Here is a 21,534-nt window from a genome sequence, read left to right as displayed (position 1 = left end):
GCACCTGCTCGTTACCAGGGCAACGGAATTGTTGGACGCACCTTTCTCTTAGTCTGAGGGAGATATGACTTACTGAGGGAACGGAGGAGAAAAGTGAGGGTGAAAGGAAGAAAGGAGAGAGGGAGGTGGCAGGCAGTGATGCTTATTGACAGAAATGTAGTCTTGTAAAACACACAGCCTCTGTCAGCCTAGAGAGTTTAAAGAGTATAACAGAGAGGAGGTAAGGAGGGAGGGAGGGAGAGCGAGGGAAGGAGGGAGGGGAGAGGTATGAGTGCTCCCATTGCTCACTTGCTGTGAACTCCACTGATGTGGACATTCTCCCCAGAAAGCATCAGCAGCCCAAGCAAGTAGGATGTCACAGAGAAAGAGGAGCTTCACTTTCGGAGCATATGGAGGGTAAGGATGAAAGCCATTCGGACAACAGATAACATTTACTTATGTGTGTCGCTCGGCAGGCTAGAAATAGCCTTGGTGGGGGATAGTAATGGATAGGTGTTATATATAGCAATACCTGGTATGGAATTAACTCCATCACTGAAGAATTAGGCCTGAGATCTAATGAGATCACCTGGGGTATAATGCTTTAGATATTGAGCAGACTAGCAGTTGAGAGAAAGATACCAAGGTCAGACAACAGTGTCTGCTCTGAACTACAGCTCGGTAACATCTATGATTAGCTCTGAAAGTGATTTCCTAATGAGCTCAATGAAACAGGAGTTGAGTTGGAGATAGAAATAGAGGGGCAATGATGAAATATTCTCCAACACACATTTACCACTGTGATCATTACCTCTTAAATTACAATAGTAATGTGTGTTGGAGAGTAATATCTTTCATTTATGACCAACCAGTGAGTTTTATTGTTTTTGTTCTCAGCACCGGAAAGTTAGGCATAGTGGGTGTGTGTATGTTTATTTGTTTGCCTGCGAGACAGAGGTTCACCATAGGTTTTAGGTTTGATTCAGGGTACTGTTAGATGCTGCTGGGAATTTGTTGCATTGATGAGGACAAGAGTTCAAGGGATGTTGTTAAACCGGTCTATATGGGGCCTCCCGAGTGGCGCTGCTGTCTAAGGCATTGCATCGCATTCAAGACAAGACTAACTACCAATTGGGGAGAAGGGGTAAAAAAGTACTCCAAAAATATATAAAAATAAATAATAGTCTCTATATAGTGTACGGTCTCTGTGTAAAACACACATTGACAGATCTGTTACAATTAATTGTGTTTTTGTGGTCGGTGGGTGGCATATGAAGAGCTAGATGTGGCTTACATCAATGCATTATAATGGTATGAATGTTGGTTAGTGAGTTTTTACTGTAAATTACACACTTTAGCACAGAAATGATGTGCATTCAAGGATGTATGATGTTGTGTAGACTAGCTGCATCGAAACCCCTTGGCACAAGAATAACTCTTAACTTCCATCATTATGTTGCCCTGGCCCTGGGCACTGACAGCTACATGCAGGAAAACATTTCACTCATGAGACTCAGAGTACAAACTAAGCCTTTGGCTGACCCTTAGGCCCTGTGTGAATAGTACAGTACAGTGTGTGTGGAGTTCCATGGACACAGTTTGATTCAAAGTTGGATCGTCAAGACTGTTTTAACACAATCGCCCACCCTCCAGCCAAGCATCAACCGATTGTTCAGGCTCTAAATGCTGTGGTTGGCACTGTAGTGAATTCCATGGATAGAGTGAGATTCTTAGATATTTTTGTGCGTCAGGTTTACGCAGCTATAGAAGTGGGGGAGGAACCACCATTCACATTCATGTGTACACACACACAGAGACACGCACACACACACTCCCACCCACCCACACACACACACAGCTCTGAGTAGTGGAGCACATTAGATAGTCCCACTGACCGCCATCTGCACTCTGAGAAATGGAGCTTGTCGCCCTGTTAATGGAGATTTTATTCCTCTAATTTGTTTTTTGTCACATCTTTATAACCGCATGCATCTTTCCATACACAGCCTCCCCGAGCATGTAAATGGATAATGGTACTCAGGACACTGGGGGACAATAATACATAGGGCGAGAACACTAATACATAGAGCCTTTGTCCATATGAAGAAATAAAACACAACAACACTGTTCAGATCAGTCACATGGTTCAAAATACTATACTGCACCCTATAGAAGGTGTGGGCCTCAGGGAAGAATAAGGAATACTGTATAGAAGGCATGGTGAAAAGCCATGCTGACATTACTGTACAGTGCATTCGGAAAGTATTCGGACCTTATTCGAAAATGGATTCAATTGCTTTTTTTCCCTAATCAATCTACATGCAATACCCCATAATGACAAAGCAAAAACAGGTTTTTAGAAATCTTGCAAATTTACAAAAAATGTAAAACTGAAATATTACCTTTCACTCAGTACTTTGTTGAGGCACCTTTGGCAGCGATTACAGCCTCAAGTCTTCTTGGGTATGACGCTACAAGCTTGGCACACCTGTATTTGGGGAGTTTTGTCACATGGATGACGCTGGAGAGACGAAGCAGGTATGGGGAGTAAAACATTTAATAATAACGAACATGGCACCAGACAGGAACAGCATCAGCAAAAGTAATACTGACAAAAAACAATTAATGCAGCAGTGGGGAACAGAGCAGGGAACTGACAAATATAGGAGGGAAATAAACAGGAGATAAGTGAGTCCAGGTGAGTCCAATAATGTTGATGCGTGTGATGAGGGAAGGCAGGTGTGCGTGATGGATGGCAGGAGTACGTGATGCAGGAGTGCGTGATGCAGTGTAAACTGGCGCCCTCAAGCGCCAGGGGGAGGGAAGAGCGGGAGCAGACGTGACAAGTTTATCCAAATGTTCTCTGCAGATCCTCTCAGATCCGCTATTTTCAGGGGTCTCCAGAGATGTTCGATCGGGCTCTGGCTGGGCTACTCAAGACATTCAGAGACTTGTCCCGAAGCCACTCCTGCGTTGTCTTGGCTGTGTGCTTAGGGTTGTTGTCCTGTTGGAAGGTGAACCTTCACCCCAGTCTGAAGTCCTGAGCGCTCTGGAGCAGGTTTTCATCAAGGATCTCTCTGTACATTTCTCCATTAATCTTTCCCTCGATCTTGACTAATCTCCCAGTCCCTGCCGCTGAAAAACAACTCCATAGCATGATGCTGCCACCGCCATGCTTCACCGTTGGGATGGTGCCAGGTTTCCTCCAGACATGTCGCTTGGTATTCAGACCAAAGAGTACAATCTTGGTTTCATCAGACCAGAGAATCTTGTTTCTCATGGTCTGAGAGTCCTTTAGGTGCCTTTTGGTAAACTCAAGCGGGCTGTCATGTGCTTTTTACTGAGGAGGGGCTTCGTCTAGCCACTCTTCCGTAAAGGCCTGATTGGTGGAGGGCTGCAGAGATGGTTGTCCTTCTAGAAGGTTTTCGCATCTCCACAGAGGAACTCTGGAGCTCTGTCAAATGCCCTTTTCCCCCGATTGCTCACTTTGGCCGGGCCGCCAGCTCTAGGAAGAGTCTTGGTGGTTCCAAACTTCTTCCATTTAAGAATGATGGAGGTCACTGTGTTCTTGGGGACCGTCAATGCTGCAGTAAAGCTTTGGTACCTTTCCCCAGATCTGTGTCTCGACACAATCCTGTTTCTGAGCTTTACGGACAATTCCTTCGACTTCATGGCTTGGTTTTTACTCTGACATGGACTGTCAACTGTGGGATATTATATTGGCAGTTGTGTGCCTTTCCAAATCATGTCTAATCAATGGAATTTACCACAGGTGGACTCCAATCAAGTTGTAGAAACATCTCAAGGATGATCAATGGAAACAGGATGCACCTGAGCTCAATTTTGAGTCTCATAGCAAAGGGTCTGAATACTAATGTAAATATTTTATTTTTTGCAAACAATTCTTAAAACATGTTTTCATTTTGTCATTATGATTATAGATTGATGAGGAAAAAAATCTATTTAATCCATTTTAGAATAAGGCTGTAACGTAACAAAATGTGGAAAAAGTCAAGGGGTCTGAATACTTTCCGAATGCACTGTACACTGTACATACTTGAGTGTTCAGGCTGGACATGGTTTTCTATTAGTTTTCTTTGACTGTATGCATTTATTTGTTCATTTTACAAAAGGGACATTAGCTTTTAGTATCAAGAGAAATCCTTGAGAGGAAGAAGGCCCTGAAAATGTAACAAAGGACATTTCAACCTTCAGTTTAGCCATGAGCTAGAACAACCCTGGAGTAGTACATCCCTGGGAGGAAGGGAGGCAGGTAGGGAGGGAGGTAGGTAGGAAGAGAGGGAGGGAGGGAGATGGGGTAGTACAACCCTGGGACATAAGGGAGCTACGGAGATAGGCAGGGAGGGAGTAGTACAACCCTAGGAGGGAAGGAGTTGGGGGGGTCTCATTATCTTTAGATTTTTCTTTTCCTCTCCCTATCCCAACATAAAGAGGGTAAAGGTGACATTGTCCTTTTTGTATGCATAGCTGACTATCATATATTACATTACAGAAATGCTCCTATCTTTGTGTTACTGTACCTAAAAATGTATTTTCCTTCTACTTTTTATTTGCATATAAGCAATTTATAAAAGTTGTACATTCTAAGAGGAAACACCCCAAAAAGTGTGTGTTATTGTAACATTGTACAATATAGTATGTTGTGTTTATATTTTTGTTCCGTGTATATAGCAGTCAGACATGAGAGTGCATATTGACACACACGCACGCACACACACACACACACACACACACACGCAAACACACACACACACACACACACACACACACACACACACACACACACACACACACACACACACACACACACACACACACACACAACCACACACATAGCCTATAGGTCCACGCTGAAAGATAAAGGTGTCATGCAAGACAGTATGATTCCCTTGACAAACCCCTAGATTCAGTAGGCTTTAGATATAACTTCCTAATTATGCTACTGACATTTATTTGATAAGATAAAAATAAATGTTTTATATTATTATGGTTGGTTTGATACCATGATCTGTATTATTATTATTATTATTATTATTATTGTTATGCTGGCTGCCTGGTTGTGACATTGTTTTTGTGCAGGAGTGTTTTCCACTGTGTACCGTTATCACCAAAACAGAGATTTCCCCTCAGTCAGTCGAAAGAGGAGCAGAGAGCGACTCCTGAGTGACAGCCTGATATTTGTTATTGCTAACAGTCAAACACAAGCAGAACGTGAATGGCCGTTTCCTGTTGTCTTACAACAGCTTTCAAGTTGTGCAGAATGTCATACTGTAACAATGAGGTGGGACTACTTGTTTGTATAAACACAACTATAAACACATCTTGCGAGAGAGTTTAACAGTTGGTTCTGGTTTTTGGATTGTTACGCAAAATGTTGCATTTTTCACATTACCTATCTTATAAAACAGGTAGTCGTTCTATAGGTAGTTCCTCATCTCCTCAGCTGTAGTTCCTCATACTGTATCTTCAGCCATGTAGAGACAAAGAGGAGATCTGAGGGAACCTATCACTCTTCTCTACAGACCACAGGAGGCTGCTGAGGGGAGGGCGGCTCATAATAATGGCTGGAATGGAATGGTATCAACCACATAGAAACCATGTTGTTGATGTATTTGATACCATTCAATTTATTCCGTTCCAGCCATTACTATGAGCCCATCCTCCCCAATTAATGTGCAAAAAAACTCCTGTTCCAGACTGAACCTTCAGCTCCACTGAGCCATCCAGTGGCACAGCCATTCTACTGCAAGATGTGCCCATACATCTAAAGCATGTTTCACCATTCCTCCTGCCTGTCCTGTCCTAAAACCCTTAAGAAGGCCAGAAGCCAACATGTGTTCGTTCTACTTTTAAAAATAAAGAAGCCTTTTTATTTAATTTCATTGTCCTCCAAGTGTTGATGAATATCCTGTCGACTTCAGTTTGCTCCTCAATTCATGCTCCTTGGTTGGAAAGCGTAGTAACGGCAGTGATCCCTATGCACTGTCCTGTCCTCAGGACAGGGATTCATCTAATCTCTGCTGCTAATATCCCCTAGAACTCAAACAAGGCATGAATGGATCACTTTAAATTGTAGAAAATGCCCTCAGAATAGATTAGATAAGGGAGATAATATTAAACCATGCTGGGCTTAAAGTATCCTATTAGGATCCACGTTGGGTCACTGGCTTGGCATTGGAAAATCTGAACTGCTTCAGGGGCCGTCGCTTGTCTCATTCATCAACCTGATAGGGCCTGTATGAAAAGAGAGGGAGAAAGGTAGGGTAGATGAATGTCATCCATCCAATGTCACCTAGTCAGCATTGATGAGGTCTGCAGCAGTATGCTAGTTATGCCCAGCAGATTGTAAGACTTCACTACAAAAGCATATTCAATCTGCTGTGCCATCCTATATTAACCTAGAATACCTGTTGTGTTCTAAAGACTAATCTCCTGTTGATGGGGTGTGTGAAGGGTACCTGTACCTTTTATTTCATCTCTCTCTCTGATACTTTCTGATGGATGGCTTTTGTTTGAGTTTGATTTGCTATGAATGACAGACATTTGTTTGATTGGCTTAGGATTCAGGGGGGCAGGGATAAGTGGTGATTAGCAGTTGATTGATTGACCGTATTAAGCATTTATTCAGCGTTTACTCCATGACGGCTCCTGTGATTGATCCAGGCAGAGCGTTTGCCCGGTTTGATTTGTATGCAGCATGGTAAATGTAGTCAGAATTTGAACCACTATCTCTCTCTGTGCAAACACCAAAAACAATTCCATGGTAAATGGCCAAGAGAATAAAATGGGCTGTTGCTCTATCTATCTCATCCATAGAGATCCTATTAAATTACTAGAGGGGCTATGTCATATACCCTTTAAGTTTCCGAATGGGTTGGTGACAGCCATTGTGGCCAGGGAGAAATCCAAACTAGTCTAATTGGAATGAATGGCCCTAGAAACAAAATCCTGATTTTACTTATGCAGGAAAATAAAAAGCATGTGATATATCAGAAATTGTGTAAAATAATTATTGTCAACCTAAAATATTGTCATATCATTATAAATACAGTTTATACACATTTTCTGTATGAATAGCCTCTAAAATATATGTAAACAGACCAGAAATGTAAAAAACATATATTGGAAGCTAGGCATGCATGTCTCAATGTTTTCTTGGAAAGATGTGAGTGCTATTATATGATACAATATCAGTACTAGTTGCATTTAAATCTTGTCTAAGTCCTATCATCAATTGATTTCAGCCAGTGTATGGCTGTGGATTGACTGCATTTTCTGTTGGCATATTGGCATTTAATTTGAATAATTCCTCTAAAACTGGCTGGCTAGCTAGCTAACAAACATGCAGTGCAGATAAATTCTTCAAATTCATTGATTTACACAATATCTTATCACAGCACAGGAAAACCATGATTGATCCACCGCCTGACCAAAATGGCTGACCTTTATCCCATCATAAGAAGGTTCATGTCCATTATAGTATTCTAATTTCTAATTCTATGATTCTCGTCATCCTATCCGCTGTGGCTTTTCTCATATCTTGGGCACTACAATGGGCTCTGACTGTCTGACTGGCACCTCAGCCAGACTGCCTACTCATCTAGGAGATGGTGCCAGCCTCAACCTGAGAGTGTGCCCATCGGCTGGTAGTCAGGCAGAGGGAGATTACATTATTGACCCATTAATCTGGTGCCATGGGTTCATGGAGGTTGATGCTGTTTTAAATACAGACTACGGTTAAATTCTTGTTCTAAATTATGATTTTTACAGGCATATTTTCAGCCAAAATCCCTGATGCTTTCACCTTTTTAGATGAAACTCTGTTTACATTTTAGTCATTGAGCAGATGCTCTTATCCAGAGTGTAGTAGTGAGTACATACATCTTCATACTGGTCCCACATGGGAATGGAACCCACAACCCTGGCATTGCAAGAGCCACGCTCTACCAACTGAGTCAGTCAGTTTGTAGTCATTTGGTTATGGCATTGTTCTAGACTCTTCTTTAGTCTGGTATGACTTGACACTCAGTGGAACCCATTGATTAAACCAGACCAGTGAAGATGGTGGGAGACAAGAAGTCTGATCTGATATCGCTCTTTGTGCTTTCTCTTTCTAGTGTCGACAAGACCTTCTCCAGGACCAGAAGTCTATGGTGAGTTTACCCCCCTCCCCCTCTCCTTGACATTCAGAAATTAAGTTAATGTTGTGTGGGATAACTTAATATCATGCATAGGTGGCTCTAGATCACTCTTAAAAGTACTGCAGATTAATTTAAGATGTTTCTAAGACAGGCCGCCTTATACAGTAGCTTTCTTTATCCAGCTAAGCTGTCCACCCCTGGTTAAGTACTGATTACAGTCAGAATAACAAGGCATGAAACATCACATGGATGTCAGCCGATGTCTTTATTTACTGTGTATGTTGTACCACATATGTCTATGCTCAATGTGCCATACTGCTGTTGTAGCCACAATTGGGATTCCTTCAGTAAACTGCTACATCAGGCAGTAACATATATGGCACTGAGGAATCCTAATGTCATGGCTGTGGATCAGGCCATCTGGTAACATAATTAATATTGAGGAGGGCAATGTAATATTCCATCCTTGGCAGCATGAGAGAAAGATGTGTTCCCTGTAAATACAGGCACGGTAACAGATGGAGAGGGTGCTAGAGAAATGGAGCGTTTGGAAAGAAGGCCTGCACTTATCAGACATCTTTCCTTTTGCCAGGGTGGCATAGGGCGGGCAAGGAGCTGTGTGTGTGTCTCACACATGTCCTTTTCACAGGTACAAAGAGACACACTCACAACCCAGTCTGATTACAGATACATTCTTATTTTACCACTGCCACAGGGTGAAACATGAGTGATTTAACATAGTACTAGAGAGTAGTAAGAGATTGGGAGTGCTTATTGTCTCACCGGACCCTAATGTATCTAGGCCACTCTACCACTGTCTGTACCGTTTTTGGCCAAGCAGTGTTTAAGCATGAAATAGATTACCTTTGACACAGCACATTAGAATCTGAAATGTAATATCTCCGTGTAAAGCAATCTTATAAGAGCTTTGGAAAGGGCTTATAATATGCTGAAAAGAGAGAGGGAGAGGGGTGAAGATGGGGGGATGTGAACAGGGTCAATAGAGGTGCAGGGTGAAAGACCATCAGAGGGTAACGTTGGGCCCGTATTGCTGCTGAATTTAATTAAGAGGGGATGTGGGGGTTCATTCTGCACTGTGTTCCAAACAGGTCTGTAGCGCATGCTAATATAGCGGGACACCAAAGGAAGGGAATGCCTTCTAGCCACTGAACAGTGCTGCTCTGAACAGTGCCGCTCTGAACAGTCCTGCTCTGAACAGTGCCGCTCTGAACAGTGCCGCTCTGAACAGTGCCGCTCTGAACAGTGCCGCTCTGAACAGTGCCGCTCTGAACAGTGCTGCTCTGAACAGTCTTGCTCTGAACAGTGCCGCTCTGAACAGTCCTGCTCTGAACAGTCCTGCTCTGAACAGTGCCGCTCTGAACAGTGCCGCTCTGAACAGTCCTGCTCTGAACATTGCTGCTCTGAACAGTGCTGCTCTGAACAGTGCTGCTCTGAACAGTGCTGCTCTGAACAGTCCTGCTCTGAACAGTCCTGCTCTGAACAGTCCTGCTCTGAACAGTGCCGCTCTGAACAGTGCCGCTCTGAACAGTGCCGCTCTGAACAGTGCCGCTCTGAACATTGCTGCTCTGAACAGTGCTGCTCTGAGCAGTGCTCTTGCTGCACTCAGTAAGTCATTATGTTCGATTATATCAGCCTCTACCTGCAGGCAGATAAGAAACCCATAGTCATGAAAAGCCCTTTTTGGGTTTGTATGTGAGAAAGTTGTATTTTTTAGAAATAAGACAAGCATTCTTCTGTATTTATTAAATGCATTCATCACTGCTATAAATCATTTAGGAAGGCTGGCCATGTATGACTTACTAAGAAGTCATAGGAAGGATGTCCCAGACTGACTCCATCTCCATTATAAAGGACTGAAAGTTGTCACTGAATAAGAATAGCAGCTTGATACTCAGATTTACCAGAGCAGATTTAAAACAGACACAGTATGCTGTCGCATCCCTCTTAAATCCATCAGAGCCTCAGTCATCCTTTCTCTCAGCAGCCGACAGGTATGCCGAGGGGTATGTGTGTGTGTGTGTGTGTGTGTGTGTGTGTGTGTGTGTGTGTGTGTGTGTGTGTGTGTGTGTGTGTGTGTGTGTGTGTGTGTGTGTGTGTGTGTGTGTGTGTGTGTGTGTTGTTTTTCCTCTTATGGTTAGCAGTGATAATGGTAACTTGACACACACTACATAGTAAACTCCGTCCATATAGGTTGTGTTGTTTTTTATCCCTCAGCGTATGTCTGCCAAGTGCCCTCTAGTGGTTAATGATCAATCATGAACATAATGTTCTTCAACATTCTTCAATGTTCTTCTTGAAGTGAAATAGTTGTAAATCTTCTTCACTGCCATGCTGAATATATAACCATACAGACTCTTCTGAATTACATTTTTTTGTGTTAGTCATTTTTTTGTGTTAGTCTTGCTTTTGGAAATAACACTTCCCCAAGGACATAACTCAGCTATAAACCATGGTAAAGTACTCCGTTTGTGTGTGTATAACAATTTGATTGTGTGGGGGTTAGAGAGTGTTCATGAGGTGGTATGGGCATGTGTGTGTGAGTATGCGTGTGTGTGTGCGAGTCAGTGAACCCCATGGGTATCTCTGACTGCTGCCGACACCCTGTTGCCGTTCAAGCCCCAGAGCGCTGTGTCATGAAGTCATAAAGTGATGGTGAGTGATGAGGAGGGGGAGCTGAAGTAGGACCTCATTACCAGGATGTCTTACTCCTGAGTTCCTCTGTAATGGCTGCCATCTGCCCAAATGCAAGAATGCAGGCCTTGAGGGGAAAGCTGAACCCAGCCACAGAGAGAACAATTGTGGATCTGGGCACCAGTGTCAGTGTGTCTTACCTTTCAAATTGGTCCATGTAAGTCCTCTTGGCATCTCTAATGACACAGAAAGAAGGTGAGGGCGGAACTCACTTATTCAATTGCTATTGGGAGTGCTTAAGATGCTGATTACTTGAGTGTTTCGGATTATACATCGGAATGGGGTCTGGTTATTTTGGGGGTACTGTAAGTCACTGAGCATGTACTCTTAGGCCTCATGAGGACAGTCGAGAAAGCTGAGTATTCACTGAGCATTCAGTTTGAGTGGTGACCCAGACAGAGTGGTGTCTAGGCTAGTTAGATAAAACCCATTTGATTGTATGACCTCCATTACCACGAGGTGACTCTGGTGGAGGTTGTAGAAAATACAGACCTCTAACGCAACAATGAACTAAATTTGTTGAGCAGAAGTCTTTACACTTCTTGTCTAAGCACCTGTTCTGTTTAATGCATGCTAGACAGCAGGCAGCTGGAGGGGGAGGCACACACACACACATCCGCCCCTTTTGATAATCGCACCAATCGTGCCCTGTTCAACTGGTGTGCCAATCCCATCCCCACAATACCGGACAGCTGCAGGTTTTAAATAAAATATGACCAACTTGATATCCCCAATGGGCCCTGTTATAGTTATATAGGTTACTGTAGATACCATAGGGAGAAACTCTCCAATCACCAGCACCCACATTACTAGTCAAGGATTATTTGTCTCCACCAGAATACTTACCTTTAAATTATCATCTACGTGCATCATCATAATTTAGGAAGATTATGTGTTGAAGACTGACATAGGGAGGGAGCGGTCTAAAGCGATGTGCACTTTCCCTTCCCATTCTTTTTAATGACTCGATGCCAATTCATCACATTCCCTCTCCAGTTTCCCCTCATATCTGATGACATGATAATGCATGGGGCTGTGAATACCATCTAATCATGTAGGTTAATGCTTCTCAGCGACAACACATATCACTAACAAATGCCTCCCTTGAGCGTCTAGTTGAGTGGATTGAAGAGGAAACTCTTTTGTGCCTCAGTGTGTCCTGTCCTCTTCATCCCATCCCTCCCTCACTCCCTTCCATCCCTCCCCTCTCCCATCACTCCCGCCGTAGAGGCTTGCTGATTTGCGGCATCTAGCTTTCTGCATTTGCATTTGAGAGTGCATTCACTAAACTGTGATCTAGTTAATCTGTCAAGAGGGCCTCCACTCAGGGTCCATATATTCATGCTATTAATCAGTAAGATGAGACTCATTGAGGGAGTAATGTCCCTTGCAGTTGTGAGCCTTCCCTATAGTCTGGAGGTAATTCTCATCTAATCAAGGGTCGATAGAATTGGTTAAGTATGAGCACAGGGGATTTGCCAGAGTAGCGTCCGCCGGGTGAATTCAAGTGTGTAGTGTTGTGTCTTTGGCTATGCCGGATTAAGTGATATGACATGCTATTCTATAAAATAATTTCTCCGTAATTAATATGACCTGATTGAGCTAATCATATAAATGTAATTAACTAGAGAGTCGGGGCACCACAAAATAATATTTATAGAGCTGTTATCTTCCAAATAAACTCTTAAAGACCTAGTAATATTTTACATCAATAGCAGTCAATATTAATCGTCATCTTAATTCAGTCTCATCTGAAAGTTGTAAATTCCTGGTTATCTGCACGAACCCTGGCTAACAAGTTGAATCAGCAATACAAAATTGGGTTTAATTATTTATTTACTAAATACCTAACTAATCACACAGAATTGCACATACACATAATTAAATCATAATTTGATTACAAATTACGTCATAAAGGAAAACGTCCCTGGCGGGTGGAACAGATATGACAGCTGGTTACACAAAAGAAAAGGGGCTGGGTTTGAGTGAAAGAGTGGGAAGACTAAGGAACAAAGGGCGAAGCTGTGCTATCGTAAATACAGTATCTTATGCATTCTAAATTACCGCCCATTTGGAAAAGGAAAATGCAATAAATATTTACTCTGCTGCGCTTCAGTAGGTTGGTGGTAGATGGAAGGCCATGTTGCCAAACCAAGTCCTTTGTCCTTTGAAGAATGTCTCTGGTGGTCAATTGGATACGTTGTAGTAACGTCGTTGTGTGGTAGACGGGATACTCTGTCTGTTCCTTCCTAACCTGCGTTTGCAGCTGCTGTTGCTAACTCAACGGCTAGGAGGTATCACTTCTGAAGTGAATAAGAGTTCAAAGTTCATACCATTCGCAACCAAAGCTCACGCATCATGATGTTGGCTTCGTTCTGTAGTTATTATCTGAACCATTCTGACATCAGACCGTCGTCAACGGAACAGATGGTTATATTGTCGTCAAGGCTTTATATAGGAAGGTTAGAGGAGGGCGTGTTTGAAAAGTTTTATAGCCCATGTCCCTTCACAGGGGTGGGCCACTGATTGAGCAGAGCCCTACCTTATGGAATCAAATCTCACATTTTAGAAGCTAAAATCACATTAAATCCCATCACGAATAATTTCCTATTCAAACATTTAAATTGAACAACAATTCCATGTGAATCTGATAACTCTGTGTAGACTTTCCACTGTAGAGTTTGTCATCTTATCATTGATGAGAATGTCTCAGATGACAACCGAATTGACATCATATTCATTAAGTACCACTGTGCTGCCATCCTGTTAGAACACATATGTCAGAGTCAAGGCCCGCGGGCCACATCCGGCCCGCAAGAAGGTTTTTTACGGCCCCTGGGATGATCTTGATTTATTATTAGAACCGGCCCGCAGCAAGCCGGCAGCCCGCAGATCTTTTACACGCACCAATACTACATTTCCCACAATGCAAAGGTGACGCACCGAGCAGTAGGCTGCTTCATTTCAATATTTATTGGCACAGCAGTCGTCAGCATCACAGTAAAATTAACTTTCAGATACCCATCAAAAATGGCAAAACGGAAGGTGGATACTGAGAACCGGGGGTTTCAAACAAGGTGGGAGTCGGAGTATATGTTCACGAAGGTAGCTGGAAAACCTGTGTGTCTTCTGTGTGGAGAAAGTGTGGCGGTACTGAAAGAGTATAATCTGAGACGACATTATGAAACGAAACACGCGGACACACACGCGGACGCAACTGTCAAGGCCAGTTTTATTTTGGCAGAAGAGATCGCTAAATCAGCCCGGCCATTTACGGAGGGGGATTTCATCAAAAACTGCATGATTAAAGTTTGTGACGAAGTTTGCCCAGAAAAAAGGCAACTCTTTTTAAATGTGAGTCTGAGCAGAAACACCATTGCCGAGAGAGTAGACCAGTTGTCCATCAATCTAAAAGAGCAGCTTGTGAAAAAGGGAAAAGATTTTATTGCATATTCCTTGGCTGTGGATGAGAGCACCGACATTTCTGACATTGCCCAGTTGTCAATTTTCATCCGCGGAGTGGACTCCAACCTAAGCGTGACAGAGGAGTTTTTGGCTTTACGTCCTATGCATGGCACAACTACGGGGCATGATTTGTATGAAGAGGTGTCAAGATGTGTAAATGAGATGGAGCTGCCTTGGGAAAAACTCGTGGGTTTGACAACCGACGGAGCACCTGCGATGTGTGGACACAGGAGCGGACTGGTGGCGAAGATACGGGAAAAGATGCAAGAGGAAAACGCGACAGGTGAGCTGACAGCTTATCATTGTATCATACACCAGGAAGCGTTGTGCGGTAAAGCCTTGAAAATGGAGCATGTAATGAGCATCATCACGCGCACAGTTAACTTTATCAGAGCCAAAGGTTTGAATCACCGCCAGTTCAAGGCATTTCTGACGGAGTTAGAAACGGAGCATGGTGATTTGCCTTATCACACAGAGGTGCGATGGCTAAGCCAGGGAAAGGTGCTTCAAAGATGTTTCGAGCTTCGTGAGGAGATTTGTCTGTTCTTGGACAGCAAAGGGAAAGACACAACACAACTCAGAGACGAAATGTTTCTGTGTGAAATGGCTTTTCTGTGTGACATTACGAGTCATCTGAATGCAATAAACTTGCAGCTGCAGGGTCGGGATCGTGTCATCTCTGATATGTACAGTACAGTGAAGGCATTTAAAACCAAACTGACTCTGTGGGAGACGCAGATGCGGAAAGAAAATTTGAGCCACTTTCCCAGCTGCCAGACCATGAAAGAGAAGCTCTCTACCAGTGCGTTCCCGAGCACACAGTTGGCTGATAAAATAGGTATGCTTGCCGCTGACTTTCGACGCCGATTTGCTGACTTTGAAGCACAAAAAAGCAGGTTGGAACTGCTCGGTAACCCATTTGCTGTTGACGTGGAAAGCTCACCACCAAACCTCCAAATGGAGTTGATTGACCTCCAATGCAATGATGCACTGAGGGCAAAATATGCGGCAGTGGGTGCTGCGGAGTTCGCCCGTTTCCTCCCCGGCACAATGCCCCAGCTGCGCATCCAGGCTGCTCAAACGTTGTCTATGTTTGGCAGCACATACCTGTGTGAACAACTGTTTTCTTTGATGAACCTGAACAAAACATCACACAGAAGTCGACTTACTGCTGAACACCTCCACTCAATTCTGAGGATTTCTTCAGCTCAGAGCCTTACCCCGAACATTGATGAACTTGTGGAAAAGATGGGACACCACCAAGTATCACCCTCAACCTCAAACAAGTGAACATTACTGTGCAATCACATATTTAGAGTTTTTACTCAGTTCAAGTTTAAAAGTTAAAATTTAATATTTGTTTTCACTGCATGTTACTTCTCCTTAAACAAAGTGTTGTTTTTGATTAATAGATTTTTGCACTTTATTTTTTTGTATTTCAATCCAATTATATTTTAAAAATATTTCAGTTGAGTGGATGATAGAAAATTGCTATTATTGTTTTTTCTTTGAAGTAAATTTAGCCCACTTTTGCTAAAATAGAAAATATAGTCTACTGATGGTGCCTTGAATACCGGTTTCTTTCATTTAATGTTCATGTTATGGGGATATTTATATAAAGGAAATTTGTCTTTTGTGTCTGTTGAAAATTAAAGATTACTGACAGAGCCATAAGAAAATATTGCTTTATTTATCTGATCATATTGTAATATATTTGTTAGGTTTTCAGTAGGTTCAATTAGGTTCACTAGACTATATGCGTCATTTAAAAATTTTTCAATGAACATTCGAACAGTCCGGCCCTCGTCTTGTAGCTGATTTTTTTATTTGGCCCTCCGTCCATTTGACTTTGACACCCCTGTGTTAGAAGGTAACAGATTATTTTATTACAATGGTTCATTGGATTTTCATTGTGTGCAATGGTGTTATTTTCCCCCTAGTGGATGCTTCTGGTACTTAGAAAGACAACGCAAACAGGAAGTAGAGAATTTGTTCTGCACGCATAGAAGCAGCTACAAACAACGCTACGGTGCAGGTCTTTCAATGTAGTTATTTCTTGTCACGCTTCAGCCTTGGAAAATATTTGTTTGTAAGTTCAATTCAAGCATTTAGCTAATGGTTATAATCTTGTTATTGATAGAGTTGCTTACATGTCAATGTTGGTTGCATTTACTCACAAATTGCAATGCTTTTCATGTATGTCGTTAGCTGTATTACTTTGCTCGTGCGTCATGCAAACGAATTGTAAAATATACAATACTGTAGTTTGTTACTGTTCCTAGTGTAATATGCTTTGTTATTCTACATAAATGGTTGTACATTATTAGAGTAATGAAAGGAGCTAATTACCATATGAGTAACAATTAGCTATATGGTTTGGCATCATGCCAGATGCATGGTACCTTAGCGCGTGCTTTGTATTTATGCAACTTCAAATGTATAATGTACAGCTACTGTCGGTGTGAATTGAATACTAAAGTATATTCTTTTCTGTATTTTGCAGTTTCACAACATAAACGTTTTCAATATATTCATTCAAGAAAAGTCACGCCTTGGGAGTTTTATTGAAGACTTAGTTGTTAGCTATCTGTCTAGTTTTGCATGGGAACGCAACTCAAGGGCAGAATAGTGAAAAAACATCATCACAGCGGGCTCAAGCTCAAGAATAACTGCACACGGTGGTTATGTTTCTACGTTCATCAGCCAACAAAGCCTCTTATCCTAGGGAAGACCAGCAGTCTACGATGCAACAACCAGAGTCAGGTGTTCAACAGAGAGAGATGGAAGAGCCTCTTCAGCACATTGGGACCAAGTCTCAATCTACAAGATCAAGGTCATCAAAACAGTCAAGCAGATCCTCAACGGCGAGTTTTGCAGCCGTCAAAGCACGCGCCAAGGCAGACGCAGCGCGTGCACAAGTTTCCTATGCTGAGAAGGAAGCTTCTGTGATGAAGCAAAAAGCTGAACTCGAGGCAACTTTATATGTTCTCCAAGTTGAGAGAGCAGCTGCTGCTGCGTTGGCTGAAGCTGCAGCCTTTGAAGAAGCTGTAGAATCAGAACGCAGAGAGCTTCGCAAAGAACTAGACACAGGGACACAGCCCTTAAGTCCAGTCCAACGTACATGTGAGTATGTGCAACAACATGCTAGGCCCTACTTTGCTGAACTTCCATTTGAAGTGGAGAAACAAGAGCTTGGTGTTGACCCAGCTACATGCCACAATCTAGAAAGTAGCAAACAACGGAGCATAAGCAGAGACTCTCCGTTCAAAAGGAATGAACAGCAGCATGGTGGAAATGGAAAACAAGCCCACTTCCAGTCACACACACAAAACTTCCCTGAGTCACAAGTGGCACCAGACCTCATCAAGTACCTCCTACGCCGTGAGATGGTGAGTTCCGGACTCCTGAAGTTTGATGATCGTCCTGAAAATTATTGGGCATGGAAAGCATCCTTTCTCAATGCGACCAGAGACTTGAATTTATCAGCCGGGGAAGAGTTAGATCTAATTACCAAGTGGCTAGGGGCAGAGTCGCCTGAGCAAGCAAACAGAATTAGATCTGTCCAAATTTTCAACGCAACAGCAGGACTTAACATGGTCTGGCAACGACTAGAAGAGTGCTATGGTACACCCGAAGTGATCGAGAATGCACTGTTGAAGAAAATTGAGGATTTTCCAAAACTGGCTAACAAAGACAATCACAAACTAAGAGAACTAGGTGACATTCTTCTCGAACTGGAGTGTGCTAAAGTAGAAGGGTACCTTCCAGGCCTCGCTTATCTGGACACATCTCGGGGGGTAAACCCTATTGTAGAGAAACTTCCATTCAGTTTACAAGAAAAATGGATAGCACAGGGATCCAAATATAAGGAGGACTATCGGGTAGCATTCCCACCATTCTCGTTCTTCTCGAGATTCATCAGGAATCAGGCGAAAATTAGAAATGACCCCAGCTTCACCCTCTACACCTCAACTAACCAGGTGCCCATGAAAAGTGAGAAACCTGCCAGGTACAGCAGCAAGACACCTGTGACTGTATACAAGACAGATGTGTCATCTGAGGCCTCAGACCACCAAACCAAACCCAGTAAGACAAAGGTTGAAAACCCTGACCATCACTGTCCAATACATAACAAGCCTCATCCTCTTAAAAAGTGTCGTGGGTTTAGATACAAAACTCTAGATGAGCGCAAATCATATCTCAAAGACAATGGCATTTGTTTCCGATGTTGTGGGTCAACTCAGCACAGAGCTAAAGACTGTAAGGTTTCAATCAAGTGCTCTGAGTGCGACAGCGACAGGCATCTTGCTGCTCTGCATCCAGGCCCAGCCCCTTCATATACAGACACCGCTACAGCAGAGAAAGAGCATGGTGGGGAGCAAGGTGACGATGCTCTTCTATCTGTCACCTCAAAGTGTACAGAGATCTGTGGTGAGGCAGTCAATCCAAGATCATGTTCAAAAATATGCCTAGTCAAAGCTTATCCGGCTGGGAAAAGAGAGAAAGCTGTCAAAATGTATGTAGTGCTTGATGAACAGAGTAACAAATCTCTGGCCAAGACAGAGTTTTTCAGTCTCTTCGACATCAATGACAACTCTGCTCCATACACCATGAAGACGTGTTCTGGGGTAACAGAGACTTCGGGCAGGAGAGCCGTCAACTTCATGGTGGAGTCTATAGATGGACACATGCAGATCACTCTCCCTACTCTGATAGAGTGTGATATGATGCCAGACGATAGGATGGAGATTCCCTCCCCCGACATTGCGTATCATCATCCCCATCTGCAACCAGTTATGGACAAAATTCCAGCAGTGGACCCAGACGCTCCCATCCTCCTGCTCTTAGGACGAGACATCTTAAGGGTACACAAGGTACGAGAGCAAATCAATGGGCCCCACGACACTCCTTATGCACAGCGACTCGACCTCGGGTGGGTCATCGTGGGTGAGGTCTGTCTGGGAACGGCTCACCGACCAGCCAATGTTAACGTGTTCAGGACAAACATACTTCAAAATGGTCGCACATCCTATCTGAGCCCTTGCCCTGACATCATCCAGGTAAAAGAGAACTACAACAGCGTAGCTCAGAAACACATCTCTCCCTCTACAGTGCACTCGAGAGATCCAATCACAACTGTGAACACAGACAGCCTGGGATGTTCCGTGTTCGACAAAACACAAGACGATGCTAAACCAGCACCATCAGTGGAGGACAAAGCCTTCTTGGACATTATGGACAAACAGGTTTTCCAGGATGATGGAAACAACTGGGTGGCTCCACTACCCTTTCGCCCCACTAGACGTCGCCCCCCTAATAACAGGGAGCAGGCCATGAACCGTCTCACATCACTTCGCAGGACTTTAGACAAAAAGCCTGACATGAAGCGTCATTTTATTGACTTCATGCAAAAGATGCTGGATAACGACCAAGCCGAACCTTCACAGCCACTAGAGGGAGACAAAGAACGTTGGTATCTGCCAATATTTGGTGTTTACCATCCACAAAAGCCTGAACAAATACGAGTAGTATTTGACTCCAGTGCTAAGTGTCAAGGAGTGTCACTTAACGAAGTTCTGCTCAGTGGTCCAGACTTAAACAACACACTCTTGGGTGTCCTAATGCGTTTCCGCAAGGATTGCATTGCACTAACAGCAGATGTGCAACAAATGTTTTACTGTTTTGGTGTACGTGAGGATCACAGAGATTACTTAAGGTTTCTCTGGTATGAAGATAACAACCCAGATAGAAACATAACTGAGTACAGGATGAAAGTCCATGTATTTGGGAACAGCCCTTCACCAGCCGTAGCCATCTACTGCATGAGACGAGCAGCGCTACAGGGTGAGAAGGAACACGGGTCAGAACCCAAGCAATATGTAGTGAGGAACTTCTACGTCGATGATGGTCTGACATCAGTAGCTACTACAGAAGAAGCTATCAACATTCTAAGAAAAACACAAGCAATGTTGGCGGAGTCCAACATGAAACTACACAAGATTGCATCCAATAGCAAAACAGTTATGGAAGCCTTCCCTATGGAGGACCGTGCGAAAGACTTAAAATATCTGGACCTAGGAGTGGATCCTCTCCCCTTTCAACGGAGTCTGGGACTTTCCTGGAACCTGGAAACGGACACCTTCTCATTCCAGGTGTCCCACAATGAGAAGCCTTTTACGCGGAGAGTCATCCTGTCCACAGTGAATAGTCTTTATGACCCCCATGGGTTCGTGGCTCCAATAACAATGCAAGGTAAAGCCTTAATCAGAGAACTCTCTTCTGATCAGAGTGAGTGGGATGTCCCTCTTCCCACAGAAAAAGGAGAGAAATGGAAAAAGTGGAAGCAAGTCCAGTGTCTCGCTGACACCTTTTGGAAAAGGTGGAGACAGGAGTACCTTACAACGCTGCAGAGACGCAGACAATGGACAGCAGAAAAGCCAAATGTAAAAGTGGGAGATGTTGTCTTATTGAAAGACAGTCAGGCACACAGAAATGACTGGCCAGTCGGGCTTGTGGTAAAAACCTTTCCCAGTACTGACAAAAAGGTTAGGAAAGTAGAACTAAAAATTGTCAAGCAAGGAGCTGCTAAGGTGTTTCTGAGACCAATCTCAGAGATTGTTGTTCTTCTTTCTGAAGCATCCTAGAGACAAAAGATAAAAATAGAAAGGGCATTATTTGTTTCTTGATATGTTTTATTTCATAGTGGCACAATTTCATTATACCAGGTGTGCTGCCATCCTGTTAGAAGGTAACAGATTATTTTATTACAATGGTTCAATTGGATTTTCATTGTGTGCAATGGTGTTATTTTCCCCCTAGTGGATGCTTCTGGTACTTAGAAAGACAACGCAAACAGGAAGTAGAGAATTTCAAATCAAATCAAATCAAATCAAATCAAATTTTATTTGTCACATACACATGGTTAGCAGATGTTAATGCGAGTGTAGCGAAATGCTTGTGCTTCTAGTTCCGACAATGCAGTAATAACAAGTAATCTAACTAACAATTCCAAAGCTACTGTCTTGTACACAGTGTAAGGGGATAAAGAATATGTACATAAGGATATATGAATGAGTGATGGTACAGAGCAGCATAGGCAAGATACAGTAGATGGTATCGGGTACAGTATGTACAAATGAGATGAGTATGTAAACAAAGTGGCATAGTATAGTATAAAGTGGCTAGTGATACATGTATTACATAAGGATACCGTCGA

The 21,534-nt window shown here is 43.0% G+C and overlaps 1 protein-coding gene across 1 annotated transcript in view; it reads left to right on the top strand.

The window, feature by feature from the left end:
• The first annotated feature begins 343 nt into the window (after positions 1-343).
• LOC139371187 (rap1 GTPase-activating protein 1-like) overlaps positions 344-21,534 on the top strand; it is a 79,604-nt gene continuing 58,413 nt past the window's right edge. Inside the window, exons 1-2 of the mRNA XM_071111354.1 lie at positions 344-396; positions 8,118-8,153. Coding sequence (XP_070967455.1) covers positions 353-396; positions 8,118-8,153 — 80 coding nt within the window. The 5' untranslated portion in view covers positions 344-352. The remainder of the gene's footprint in view (positions 397-8,117; positions 8,154-21,534) is intronic.

This window comes from Oncorhynchus clarkii, chromosome 17, assembly GCF_045791955.1.
Source record: "Oncorhynchus clarkii lewisi isolate Uvic-CL-2024 chromosome 17, UVic_Ocla_1.0, whole genome shotgun sequence".
Lineage (NCBI taxonomy): Eukaryota > Metazoa > Chordata > Actinopteri > Salmoniformes > Salmonidae > Oncorhynchus > Oncorhynchus clarkii.
Note: the sequence above shows the minus strand (reverse complement) of the source record. Positions and strands in the feature narration are given on the sequence as shown.